This window comes from Sturnira hondurensis, unplaced genomic scaffold, assembly GCF_014824575.4.
Source record: "Sturnira hondurensis isolate 20B ecotype Veracruz unplaced genomic scaffold, ASM1482457v3 Scaffold0011178, whole genome shotgun sequence".
Taxonomy (NCBI): Eukaryota; Metazoa; Chordata; class Mammalia; order Chiroptera; family Phyllostomidae; genus Sturnira; species Sturnira hondurensis.
This window is the reverse complement of record NW_028083809.1, coordinates 258,554-271,297: the sequence shown is the minus strand read 5'-3', so window position 1 is coordinate 271,297 and position 12,744 is coordinate 258,554. Positions and strand designations below refer to the sequence as shown.

Here is a 12,744-nt window from a genome sequence, read left to right as displayed (position 1 = left end):
CAGAGCCTCAGTCCCTCCTCTGTTAAAGTCACTGCCTCTCTCACAGGGACATGGTGAGATGACACGAATGCTCAGGTCCTGTCCGCTCCCAGCCAGCCTCTCCTGTCTCCTCAAGGCCTGCCCCTGTCTAAACAGATGATGGCTCGGGGAGGTTGGCCAGACCTCACTGGGCAGGGCTGAGCGAAGGGCCAGTGTGCAGAAGGCACAGTGCCCTCTGCCCCGTCTGCTGTCCTCTGATGCCTGTGGCCCAGTTTTCCTTCCTTCTTTTCTGTGACAGCTGTTTGAATGAGCCCTGGGCTTGTCCTGGTGGAGGCACAGGATGGGCGGGGCGGGGGGGGGGCGGGGCAGGCGTTTAGAGGTTATCAGTAGCCTGAAGGCACTAGCCAGCCAGCCAGCCTCTGTAATCACAGCAGGAAGCGACCCAGGGAATGGATGGCGGCCAGGACGTGGCCCTGGCAATGGAGGACAGACACGGAGTCAGCCTGACACTGGTCTTGAACGGGCCTCATTTGTGGAGGGTTCACCCTGAGTGCAGGACACTCACCACACAATGAGTCTGCCTGTCTCTGCAGCTGCTTCTGCTTGAAGCCCAGGACAGATTGGGCCCTAACCCACCAGGGTCGTCGGTCTTCTCGGTGACACAAATCATCAAAACTTCTCTTTGAGAAGCCGAGGAAGAAAAATCCTTCCACTGACCAAAGGCTTTGCCCTGTACAAGAACTCAAAGCAGATCACACTGGTGAGGCCCTATTTTGGGCCTGATTAAACACAAAATCTGCCCGTTGCCAAAGTCTAGCCTGCATCATCTGATAATACTAGAAGGACTTTGAGGGATGAGCCGTTCCTTAATTGGACACTTAAATCCTCCTAACCGCACGGCTGCCTTCTGAAATGCAGACGGAGATTCAATTGGAGGCCCGTGCCTGGAAGATGCCACGGCAGTAATTGCTCCCTCTGGGATACTGGCACTAGGGACCTGTCACCTTGGCCCAGAGGATGACTCAGAACAGCTTCAAACTGACATCTGATAAGATGGTTGGCACGGATTGAACTGCTGATCGTTGGGAGGGAAGAGTGAGGAAAAGAATGGCCTGCACCTTTGTGATCAATAACCTGTGGTTACTATTTATCCCTCCCCCACTCCCCCCCCCCCCCCCCCGNCCCCCCCCCCCCCCCCCCCCCCCCCCCCCGGCTCACAGGCCACTCAAACTGATACAGAGATTTGACATCAATTTCCAAAAGCAACATAGGGACTGCAAGCCCAGAAGTCGTCCTCTGGTTTTGGTAACGGGCTTTGCGGGTTGGCAGCACGAGGTCAGGTGCTCCCTGAAGACAGCAGTGGCCGCCTGGTGGCATAAGACAAATGCCTGGGAGTTGGTGCCTCTCCCCACCGCATGCCTGTTGGTCCGCCTCTGGCCCCACTGGCTCAGCCTCCAGTCTCACTGGTTCTGTATCCAGAATCTGTCTGCTTTTCCTCACCCGACTCACACCCCAACCTGAGCCACCATCCTCTGCACCTAGGTGACTGTCACGTTCTCCTCGCTGGTCTCCCTGCTTCCGCTCGGACCCCCACCAATCTCCTCTCATCATAGCAGCTAGGTAGTCTTCTTAGAGCCCAAGTAGAATTTTATCTTCTCCCTGGCCAAAGTTAAATTCCTCTAACTGCCTTCCTCAGCCGTGTAGAGTAAGATCCACATCCTGACCTTGGCCTGGCTGCCTGATTCCCCTCTGACTTCATCGCACTCCCGTGTCCCCTGGGGGCTGGGCTCTGCGGCAGGGGACCAGCCCAGTTTCTCCCCCTGGCTCTTGCCGATGCTCTTCCTCTGCGTGGCAGGCCCCACATGCTGCCTCCTCTCCCCCCTGAGGTTGCAGCTAACGGTCCTCTCCTTGAAGGGCCCCCGAGAACCATATCTAAGCAGGGGGGCTCCCTGTTTCTCTCCATTTCTGCACCCTGTAGTTTTCTTCCTGGCACTTTTATTGATTCGAATGTGTCCGTTCATCTGTGTGTTCACTCGTTCACCGTGTCCCTTTCTGCCCTGAGGTGCACGGAGGCGGAGCTGTGTCTTCGTGCCCAATGAGGAGCACAGCACGGGCGGAGAGAGGCGTTTAACAAGAAGTGCCGAATGGCCCTGGCCGGTGGCTCGGTTGGTTGGAGTGTTCCACACACCAGGAAGTTGTGGGTTTGATACCCAGTCAGGGCACCTACCAGAGGCAACTGATTGGTGTTTCTCTCCCCCCGCCCTCCCCTTTTCTCTCATCCCCTCTCTCTAGAATCAATGCATATATCTTCAGGTGAGGATTTAAAAAAAAATACTCTTCCTTGAAGGAAGGAACAAAGCTGTGTTCTGAGAGGATGGCACAGCCATGTGACTGAATCCATGTCCAATGGCGCCCCCTTCTGCCTGAGCCTGAGGAAGAGCAGTTACCTGGTATCTGGTGGGTTTGCTGAAAGTGTTATTTGCGGTCAGGTTCTCAGAATTCCTCATGCCAGCCTGGTAGCGAGTCTTCTGGAAAAAATATATAATTATAATACGTACATACCTGGAAGGACTTGTACAGTACCCACGTATGGAGTGGTTCTTAAAAAGAGGACCCTTGGGAGGTCAGTGTGCCCACACTGCTTGGCTTCCAAGGGCACTCACTTCCTGGGGACTAGTTCTCTAGGATGTCAGCAGGTTACAGGATATGGTTTGGTCAACTCTGGACAGCTTTGGGTCAAAGTTGTTTGGGTGTCTGTGTCTGGGACTCCTCAGGGGCTTTAACATACTAAGTGTTGAGCATCTTGGGGAGGAGGAGGTGATGGGCAAGGACCTTTCTTCCCAGAGCTCATGCCTCAGTTACACTCTGGGAAGAGCTGTTCCAGTGCCAGGTCCACAAAGGAGTGGCCCTACTGGGGCCAAGCCTGAGCCCCCAGCAACGCACCTGTCCAAGGCGCCGCAGGGAGCGGACAGCCAGCGCACCCTCCACAGGGGCTGCAGGTCTGCCGAGGTGCCCAGGACTTTGAAAAGCATTGGCCCCTCTCGACGCCTGCCTCCCCTTGATTCAGGGCCCCCACCCCGCCGCCCACTGCCTCCTTGCTCCATAAACTCTGTGGTACCTACCCTGAACTTAGAGTTTAGCATGCCCATTTCAAGGTCATTTTCACAGCTTTTGGCCTTAGATTTGCAGAGTTTGATGAGGCACGTCTTGATTCTCATTGTGAGATAATAAAATGATTTAGGACTTGGCACTAGATTAAAAGGAGCAGGTAGAGTTCTTCCTTCATCAAAATAAGACAGCCAGAGCTTCGCTCGGGCAAACTTCCACTCCACGTCCGCATCCTCCTGTGGACAAGGAGACGGCATGTCAGCACCAGAGGCCACCGCTCGTCACTGAGCTCAGTTGTGGGGGGGTGGTCACCTCTCCAGGCTCTGAAGCAGGTTTCTAAACAGGACCCTGACACATTTGTGTGCCTTCGCTACAGGGGCGCAGTGCGGGGTGTGCTCTCGCTAAGACCATGTGCTATTAGTCCTTCCGAAGGATCCCCAACTAACGTCTTGGATCCGTCGCCAAAAACCTCAGCCAGTTCATCCTCTCTCATTCTCCTCTGGGTAGTTTTACCGACATTCTCCATGTGCCGCTCACCGAAGAGCATCTCTCACCGTCACCTAATCTTGTTAGCCATTGGCATTTACAGCTCTGCTCACTCACTGGCCGGCCCCTGCAGCATCAACGTGGATCTTTCAGAGCCGCGCTGCCCCACGGAAATACAAGGTGAGCCACGAAGGCGGGCCGCACAGGTAAACCTCAATATGTAAATTTTCTAGTAGCCACAGTGCAGAAAGTGAAATGGAGCAGGTGAAGTTAATTTCAGTGCTATATTTTATTTACTCCAGTAGGACCAAAATGTTATTTCAACATGCAATCGTTATAAAAAAATCATTAAACTTCTTAATGAGACGGCTCACTTTTTTTTGTACCAAGCCTTAGAAATCAGTGTGTAGTTTATGCTCAGGGCACATCTCAGTTAACGCCGGGCACATTTCAGGGCCCCAGTAGGTACTGCGGTGAGGGGCTACCATACTGGACAGACACCATGGCGTATTTCTTATTAGAAAGTGCATTTCCTATTGCACTTTCTAATAGTGCAATTGCATTATGCACTATGGAGCACTATGGTTGGAGTTGCATTATGTAAACAAGCTGCTGAGAGACTCTGCATGTGTGATTCCAGGGGAACAAGCCTGGCTGTAGTTAGTGTGGCCATTGTTCTCCGTGGCTGTAGTGATTGTTACTAAGTTGAAGTTTCCATAGTAACTGTAGTTGCTCCTGCCCCTGGTGGTGGTGGTGGTGGTGGTGGTGGTAGAGGGAAGTCCAGACCTGTTACTTTGGACTTGGCATTGCTGCCAGGGTGCTGAGTGGGCCTCATGAGAGGGAGCGGCTGCGTGTGTTCTGTGGGCAGGCTCCTCGGGCCTCTGTCCCCAGAGGGCGGCTTGAGGCCAGGATGGAGGCCTGGGATTTGGGATCAGGTGGGACTGACCTCACACCCCTTACTGGCCGTGTGACTTTCGGCCAGGGCCTTGGGCTCATTCGCCTGTGTGTGGAGACGATGCTGCCTCCCTCTCGCAGCCCTGAGATTGGCACTGAGTCTGCTCCGTGAGTGGCGGGTCCCCCCGCCCCCCACAGGTGTTGGCTGCACAAGAGGGGCTGTGAACAGGGTGAGGCTGCAGGGCTGAGCCATGAGATGCGAAGGCTCACCAGCAGGCTTGGCCGTTCTGGTTGCCTTCGCTGGGACCCCATCCACACCCGGCGTATGGGACATCCTACATGGGTCTTTTAGACGGGAAGCTTCGTGAGGGCGGGGCTCACTCCTTGTACAGCAGAGTGCTGTGACAGGGACGCCCGGCCTGGGGGTGTGGTGACACAGTGGCTCTGGAGCCTGCCTGGCTCTGTTCCTCACTAACTGGGTAACCACAGCAGGCGACTCAGCCTGCTCTGGGCCGCCATTCCTCATCAGTAAAGTGGGAGTGAAAATACCCACCTTATAGGCGGTCGTGAGAATTAAGGGGTTAATGCCTGGAGTACACTGAGTGTCAGATGCGTGGTCAACCCTCAGTACATTGTATTTTTATGTCCGTGGCTTAACACGGTGCCTGGTGTTCAACCTCGACTCATTCAGCAAACACTTGTTGAGCACCTACTATGTGCCTGGTGGTGCTAGGTAGGCACTGGGGATGACTGCCCAAAGGCCCTTGTGGAACACACAACACGAGCATGTAGATGCATCAGCCGGCCTTTTACTAGGGCTGTGCTGAGAGCCGTGTGGGGCTCTGGGTGTTCAGGCCGGCGGCCTGGGCCTGGGGATCAGGGAAGGCTGCCCTGGTGGCTGACATGTGAATGGAGACCCAGGGGCTGAATGGTTCCCAATGGAGCCAAGTGTGGGCGGGCTGGTGGGTGGGGAAGAGCGGGGGTTGGTTAGTGGGAGAGGAGGTGAGGGATGTAAATGGTCCTGAGAAAGATAACAGTGAAGATCGGGAGGGAAGGTCCAGAGCTGGAAAGAGATTGAGGGCGGAGTTTTTGTGTGTGCGTGTAAAGACCCAGGGACTTAATTTAAATGGTGGCGGGAAGGACTAGGTAGGAAGGGGGAGGGCGGCAGTGCAGGTGGAGTCGGGATAATGTTGAGAGGGCAGGGCGCCGGGGCGCAGGGGCGGGCTGCTGGGGTGGAGGAGGGGGCAGGTGGGGCGGGGCAGGTGCAGGGGTTGGCGGGGATGTGCATTTGGACAGTGGGTGCTCAAGATCGTGGGAGGTTTTATAAATACGCACTTATCACAGTTCGGTGTGCCCAGGAGTGGCCGGCACTTTCCACCTCACGTGCCTACACTCCGGCAGCCAGTGAGCGGGGTGGGGCCTGGCGCTCTCCCCGGGTGGGGTGAGGAGAGGCCCCAGCGGGAGGGGAACCGTGGGCGGCAGGGAGCTCCACCCACCTCGTGTCACCACGCTGTTGGGACGACTTGACATCATAAGCCACGGGCTTGCCCACTCTTGCCCCAGGCTAGTGGGCATCCACAACGCAGCTTTGCATTTCATGTTCATCTGGAGCAAGGCGTGCTGTGCCTGTTAGGATGGGGCTGACCATCCCAGGTGAGTGGCACCCACAAATGATCTAGGCCCCGTCTGGTTTCCCTTACACATGGGGAAGCTGAGGTCCAGAAGGGCAGGGAAACTAGGAAGCAATAGCTCATCCACATGCTGACCAAATGGCTGTAGCACTTTAGACATATATGTTTATGTACACCCTGCATTTTCAAGTGTGAGGGCAGGGGGAACGAGGACGTCATGGCCCAGCTCACCTCTGCCTTTCACCTCTTGCCTCTTTCCCTTGAACAAACTACGCTCTTGCAGTGCTGGACACCACACCATTCCTCCCCTCTGCCTTGGCACGTGAGGGCCCTCCTATTGAGCATACTTTTCCCTTCGGAGGACAAATGTGCCTCCTGAAACGTGCAGGTTGAAGCTGTAACCCTCAGCACCGTAGAATGTGACTCTACTTGGAGATGAGGCCTTCAGAAAGGTAATCAAGGTCAAAAGAATTACAAGGATTCGGTCCACTATGACCGGTCTCTGCACGGGAGAGAAGCTGCACCCGGGATGCACGCACACTGGGAAGGGAGGCCGCAAGAGGGCGCTGAGGAGCAGTCAGTGGCCGCAAGCCCAGAGAGAGGCTGCGCGGGTGGGGAACCGGCCCTTTAAGACTGTGGGTGACGGACTTCCTGGCGTTCAGGCACCCAGCCCGCTGTATCTCCTTACGGAGGACCTAGCTAACTAGTGCGTGGGGGTCTGTACTTTTTTCCCATGTGAGAAAGACACAAATGATTGTTTCTTGCAAAACATTGACGCGCAGAGGTGTGCCAAGCCCCTGTGGATGTCCCCTTTCCATCCCCTTTCTCCTCCCTCCGAGGACAGACACCCCAGGTTGGGGTGTGGCACCTTTTCTCTGTCTTTCTCTCCTTTTTCTTTCTGTATATTCACATTTGCACGTGAATAATAAGGTTTGCTAGTATTCTTCTGCAACCTACATTTTGTTCACTCAGCATTATCATAGGAATTTTGTTACATTTGCATTATGTAAACAAGATTGGCTTATATTTTTCTACAACTTGCTTTTTTCTTTCACTTAATATTACCATAGGGATTTTGCCATGTTGGCACAAAAATATTTTGCTCATTGTATATACAGTATTATATAGTCAGAATTCTAAAGTGTACTATATCACAGTTTATTTAAAGGTTCTAATATTGATGAGCTATTTCCATGTTTTTCCTTTTTTTTATATGTATCTCCGTTTATTCAAGTATTCTTTTTTTCCAATTTTTTAATTTAATTATTTTTTCAAGTACAGTTTTCTGTCTATTACTCCCATCCCATCCCACCCCCCTCCATGTTTTTCCTTTAACGAATAAAGGTAAAACCTTATTTCTGCATGGATCTATTCCTAGAATTGGAATTGTTGAGTGAAAGGGTTAATATGTTTTGTTTTAATCTTTAGCTTATTTATTTAAGTAAAACAATAGCATGATGTCTGGAGCACGAAAGGTTTGCATGGACAGACATCCTGGCTGCCACGTCCCCGGAGCCCGCCTTGCCACGGGCGCCCTGCTGGGCGGTGCCTGTGACCCTCTTGGAGTTTTTTCTTCTGCAGATGCTTAGACAACCAGAACGAGTGGGTGTCCTCTTTCCCACACGAGGCAGAGCGCACTGCATACCTACATTGTTCTTCAACCTGACTGTTTCTCATTTAACACTCTAACTGGAAGGTTTTTCCAAATCAGTGTATAGAGAACATCTTCACTCTCTTTTAAAGACATGACTGTATCTCCAGTTCCCCACTGGTCAGGGTGTGATAATCTATTTAACAAGCTTCCTGTTAATGCTCATTTTATTTATTTTTAATTTCTTGCTATTCCAAACCAGGCTTCGGTCGATGGCTTATGCTTTGTGCTTCGTAGACTGTGGCAATGCCTGCTGGTACACTCTCTCTCGACTCCCTTCTCTGTTCAGCAGACTCGTATGGGTCTCTGGCCTTCGAGTGTCACCCCTGCAAGTCCCCTCCCCCCATAGCCACTCACAGCCCCTGCTTCGCACCTTCCACACCCGGTGGGACTTCTTTGAGTGTGCGGCCCCAGGGCACTGAAGCTGTTGATTGACATGTCTGTTTTTCTCACTGGACCGAGGGCAGGAACTGTATCTTAGTCATTTATGTCTTGTCATGCCCACCACAGGCTTGGCACGAAGGAGGTACTTAGTAAATACACGAGAGAGGCAGAAGGGAATGGGGGCTGAAAGATACAGTCACTTCCATTTGCTGTGGGTCACCTGCTTGCTGTCCTGAGGGGACCCATGAGAGAGGACAGAGTCGTGACCTGGAGTCCTGGTGCCCTTGGGCCATCTTATGTGTGGTGCCTGCAGGAAGGTCGCCTGTTGTTGGCGGTTCTGGCGTCACATTTAACAGTCCCCAGGCTTCGAAGCTGTCACTGTCACTGCTGAGAACAGCAGTGTCAGTGACACCCAGGGGGAGAGGGTTTGCGACCGGCCGGCCTTACCTCGATCTCCTGATACGAGTTGTTGATCATGGCTATCAGCATGTTGAGCAGCACTACCACCATGGTGACGTTATAAACGCCGTAGAGAACGTAGCCGATGTTCTCGATGAATTTGTGGTCGTATTTCAGCACCACCGAGATCACTTCAGACAAGCCGAAGATGGACCAGAATAAGGTTTTAAAACTTTCTTCAACCCTGCAAGGAAACAGCAGCCATTTCAGACACATCCGGCAGCTAACATTTCCACAGGGACATTTTCGTGCCGCCATTACCCAGACTTCAGTGGGCACCTGGCTCGGGCCGGGGCTGGGGCTGGGGCTGGCTGGTGGTGCTCGCATCCCGAAATAAGGACACATTTGCCTGCTGAGGAGACTTGGAAAGAGTGTTCCAAGTAAAGGCAGGCTCGCTCTTTTCCACTCAGTCCATTGACTGGGACTGCTGGCTATGATAATCTTGTCATTAAACATTTAAAATTAAACACCAGGGCAAATGTTTGTTCTTACAGGTCATCGGGCTTCTCAGAAGCGCACTCTCCCTTCAGGAGTTTGAGTCTCTTCTCAGACTGCCCAGTCCCACGAGAAAGGGAAGAGGAGGGGCCCACGATGGGGCGGGCAGCACTGGTGACAGGGACTCGCTGGGCACGTGACCCAGGCCGGCTCGCTTGTTAGCTCCATTTTACAGGTGGAGCCACTGACCCTCAGACCCTCATGTGCCTTTCTCTGGAGCACTCGGCCGGAAAGTGGGGTGCCAGCCCTGGTATGTCTGAGGTTTTCATGGGTGGCACTTGTAACCACTACCCTTGCCCATTCCCCCGGAGAGTGAGGCCAGTCACCTAGGTCAAGTCCTCTAAGGTGCAATGATCAGGAACGAGAGTGGCGACTTCAGTGTGTCCAGCCGGTGCCATTCACGAGGTCACTACCCAAACCTCACTCCACTCGGGGAGAGACTGCATGTGCTTTGAGGGAAGTTCAGCGAACACCTGGCTTTAGGGACACTGTTCTTTGATGCTTGTCAGACTTTGGAGATGCCAGAATACACTGGTTTTAGGAGAAAGGTCCAAGCACATTTCACACTACGAACTTTGTGGCTCAGCCCCTGTATCGGGCTCGTGGCACAGAATCTAGTCAGAAAGCTGGATGTGGGTTGCGGGGTGGAGAACACGCAGGTGCGTCTGATGTCATCCGAATGGCTGAGCAGCCCTTTTAGTTCGTGTCCAGATTTCTGGTACCATTTATGAGAAGGCATTTTCTCTGTTTCTCTTTAACATTTTGGATTTGCAACGCTCACCCACAAATGGCCAGGATTAACTAGATCTCAAAAAAACCCCGGCATTTCTTAAGGTTTGGTATTTATTTGTCAAGATGTACAAAAACACTAGCACCCTTGGCTAAAAATTTCACAGGGACTTGCATGACTTTTCAGCTCTGCTCTGTGTGAGTGTGAGTGGGTGTGTGAGTGTGTGTGCCTAGCCAGCTGTTTGGCTCTGAGAATCCCAGTGTCTGAAAACTCAAAATTGGAGTGGGTTTTTGTGGTCATTGTTTGTTTTCAATTTCTTTTAAAACGATGAGTTTGGAATATTTAATTCATTTCAGTGTTTTCGAGAAAGGATGCCGTCGGGGGTTTGGCAGTAACCACTGGGTAACAAGCCATCACGTGTAGACCTCCAGCTACCGGTGTTGTTTCGAGAAGGAGGGAGAACTGTTTCCCCTCCTTTGAAATGGAAGGCACAAGGCAGCTTCCATTTGTGTAGAAAAGGTGCCACTCCCTGGGGGCACAGTCCACGTAGGTATGAGCCCCCCTAAGATGCAGTCCTCCAGTTACCACCCTAGAGGGAGGGGACAGTGGCAGGGAGAGTCTGCGCTTTCTCGGACCGCTGTCCCTTCCTAGTGGCATCAGTTGGGGACGGGAGGATGCTCTGCCGGAAGGAGGGGCTGGGCAAACTGGCGCCCGTCCACGACTGTGCACCCAGCAGGAGCGTCCTAAGGCGTGGATCGTACGTGTGGCCGAAAGATGGTTCACAGAGATTCATCTTCCCTTTCTCACCTCGAATGCCACTCAGACCTTGGGCTGACACAGTGAAGTAAGCAATTATGCAACACATTCAGGGAAAGCCGGCTAAATGTTGATTAGGGAAAATGGCCTAGATTCAGTAGGCATTTTTTCCCGTTTGCTTCTCGCTATAAGTTTTGTCCGTACTTCACTGAGGCGTTCTGTGTCAACAACCCGAAGGAGGCAGAGCTGCCCCTGCCCCCCCAGCGGCGTGCGCTCCAGGAAGGAGGCGTTCCCAGGTCCCCACACCTGCGCCTGCGCCTCCTCCCCGCGCCCACCGCCCCGCCCCTCCTGAGGCTGGGAGCCACGAGCTGGTCAGTTCCTTGTCTGGCTTCCACTTAACCTTCACACTCATTTAATTTCCGTTCCCTAGCTGAAGGATACCTCTGGACGCGAATTTGGCCATGACTTCCAGGAGATCTCATTCTAAGAGGCCGGGCAGACAGGGATTGCCAGGACAAGAGGGACTCCCTCCAGGGCAGTGTCCCTCGGCCTCTGACTGGGCAGTCCATACGTTTTTAACAGTCTCTCTAAGTCTTTAGGAGTTATCCATGGCCCTTGCTTCCTCGTACTATGGGGCCAAATGAGTGAAGAAAGGCCTTTAGTAAAAGCTGGGTCCGTCGGTTTGAATCACCCAATAGGGCTGGATCCACTGGGTCCCTCGTTTGGGCCCGTGACCCCCACAGGAGCAGTTAGTGGGCTCACGAAGCAACCGACTCTTCTGTTGCTGGTTCTCGATGGGGACTTATTGGCTGAGTTATACCCAATTAGCTGGGCTGAGTGGTGAGCAATTAAATATTTTATCCATAGCTCAAACCATATAACCGAGTATGTTCTAAACAGAATTAAAGAGTTCAGTGTTCAGAAATTACAGGAACAAAATGAAACATTGGTACTTATATAATCTTGGTCTGGGAGATGTTTCGGAAACTTCGAAGGGAAAGAATTGCCCATGTCAAACTTGTATACATCAGAAACATAAATATAAGATAAAATATAAGATAAAAGATTAAGGGAGGAAAGAATTTGTACTTGCAAGACATATGACTATGACAATGAAGTGTGTCTGTCTGACCTAAAGGATTTTGATAAATCAATGTGATGATGACAGCCATCCTGGGAGAAAGAAAAGGGAAAAGTCCATGAAAACTTGATGTTTCTTATCATGACAAGAGCGCCAATAATGAACTTGCTATGCCAGGCTCATGGCACCTTTGGTTTAATACAGAACGAGAAACCAATGGAAACTTCTCCCTGCCCTGAGAGGGAAGAGACTTGTAGTTACCTTGACCTTGGAAACCTGCCACATGATATTCCCAGAAGGCTGGTCTTGGGTAGAAGGCAGTAGTACATTACTCATCTCAAGAGTTTGCGCACTGGAGCTAACCCCGATGTCTTGAGGGGTTACGATGCTCTCTGAGTCATTCATCTTCGTCATTCAACAGTTTTCAGGAGCCACGGGACCCAGAGCACGGGGCAGAAGATGGCAGAGGTCTGGCGCCGTCTTTTGAGAAGAAAATATCTTGCACGTGGCTTCCTTGATATTCGCTGCGAAGCCACCTGTCTCTCAGAAGGCCCCCCCTGTCAATTAGCTGGTCTCAAGGCTAAGTCTGAGGCTGTTTACCCATAGGGAAGGCAGGCCCTGGTTCCACGCTGTCTTCCCATCTGCTCTGGCTGTCCTCAAAGTCTGCCAGATCCCTTCACTGGTGCCCGGCACTGGCATCTTCACAGAGACAGCTGGACGGGTGAGAGCAGCAGCGGTGCACGCCTGGGTTCAGATTTCAGCTCCACCAGGTCTGTGAGCTCTGGCCTGTGACAAAGCCTGTTTGAGTCTCAGTTTACTCATCTATGAAGTGGGATAATGGTGTGTTATTAAGTTGCTGTGAAGGCTAAATGAGCAGCCCATTTAAAGTATACAGTAAGAGTACAGTACATGGTAGCTATAATTTTTATTCATTTGTTTATGTGCCAAATAGTCACTGACCTCCCACATTGCTGGGCACTGGCCAGGTGACAAGGACATTCTGTCCTTGTGGGGGTCCCAGTCTAAAGCAAGCCCGTCAGGGTGAGTGAGTGCTGTGAGGACAAGGTGGGGTGCTCCATTTGCCTTGCCT

General features: G+C 52.3%; 1 protein-coding gene across 1 annotated transcript in view; it reads right to left on the bottom strand.

Moving 5' to 3' along the window:
• TRPC7 (transient receptor potential cation channel subfamily C member 7) overlaps positions 1–12,744 on the bottom strand; it is a 131,452-nt gene that overhangs the window by 6,733 nt on the left and 111,975 nt on the right. The window contains exons 8-10 of the mRNA XM_037059541.1: positions 8,581–8,776; positions 3,102–3,323; positions 2,427–2,507 (exon numbers count right to left, since the gene is read on the bottom strand). Of these exons, the coding sequence (XP_036915436.1) occupies positions 2,427–2,507; positions 3,102–3,323; positions 8,581–8,776 (499 nt within the window). The remainder of the gene's footprint in view (positions 1–2,426; positions 2,508–3,101; positions 3,324–8,580; positions 8,777–12,744) is intronic.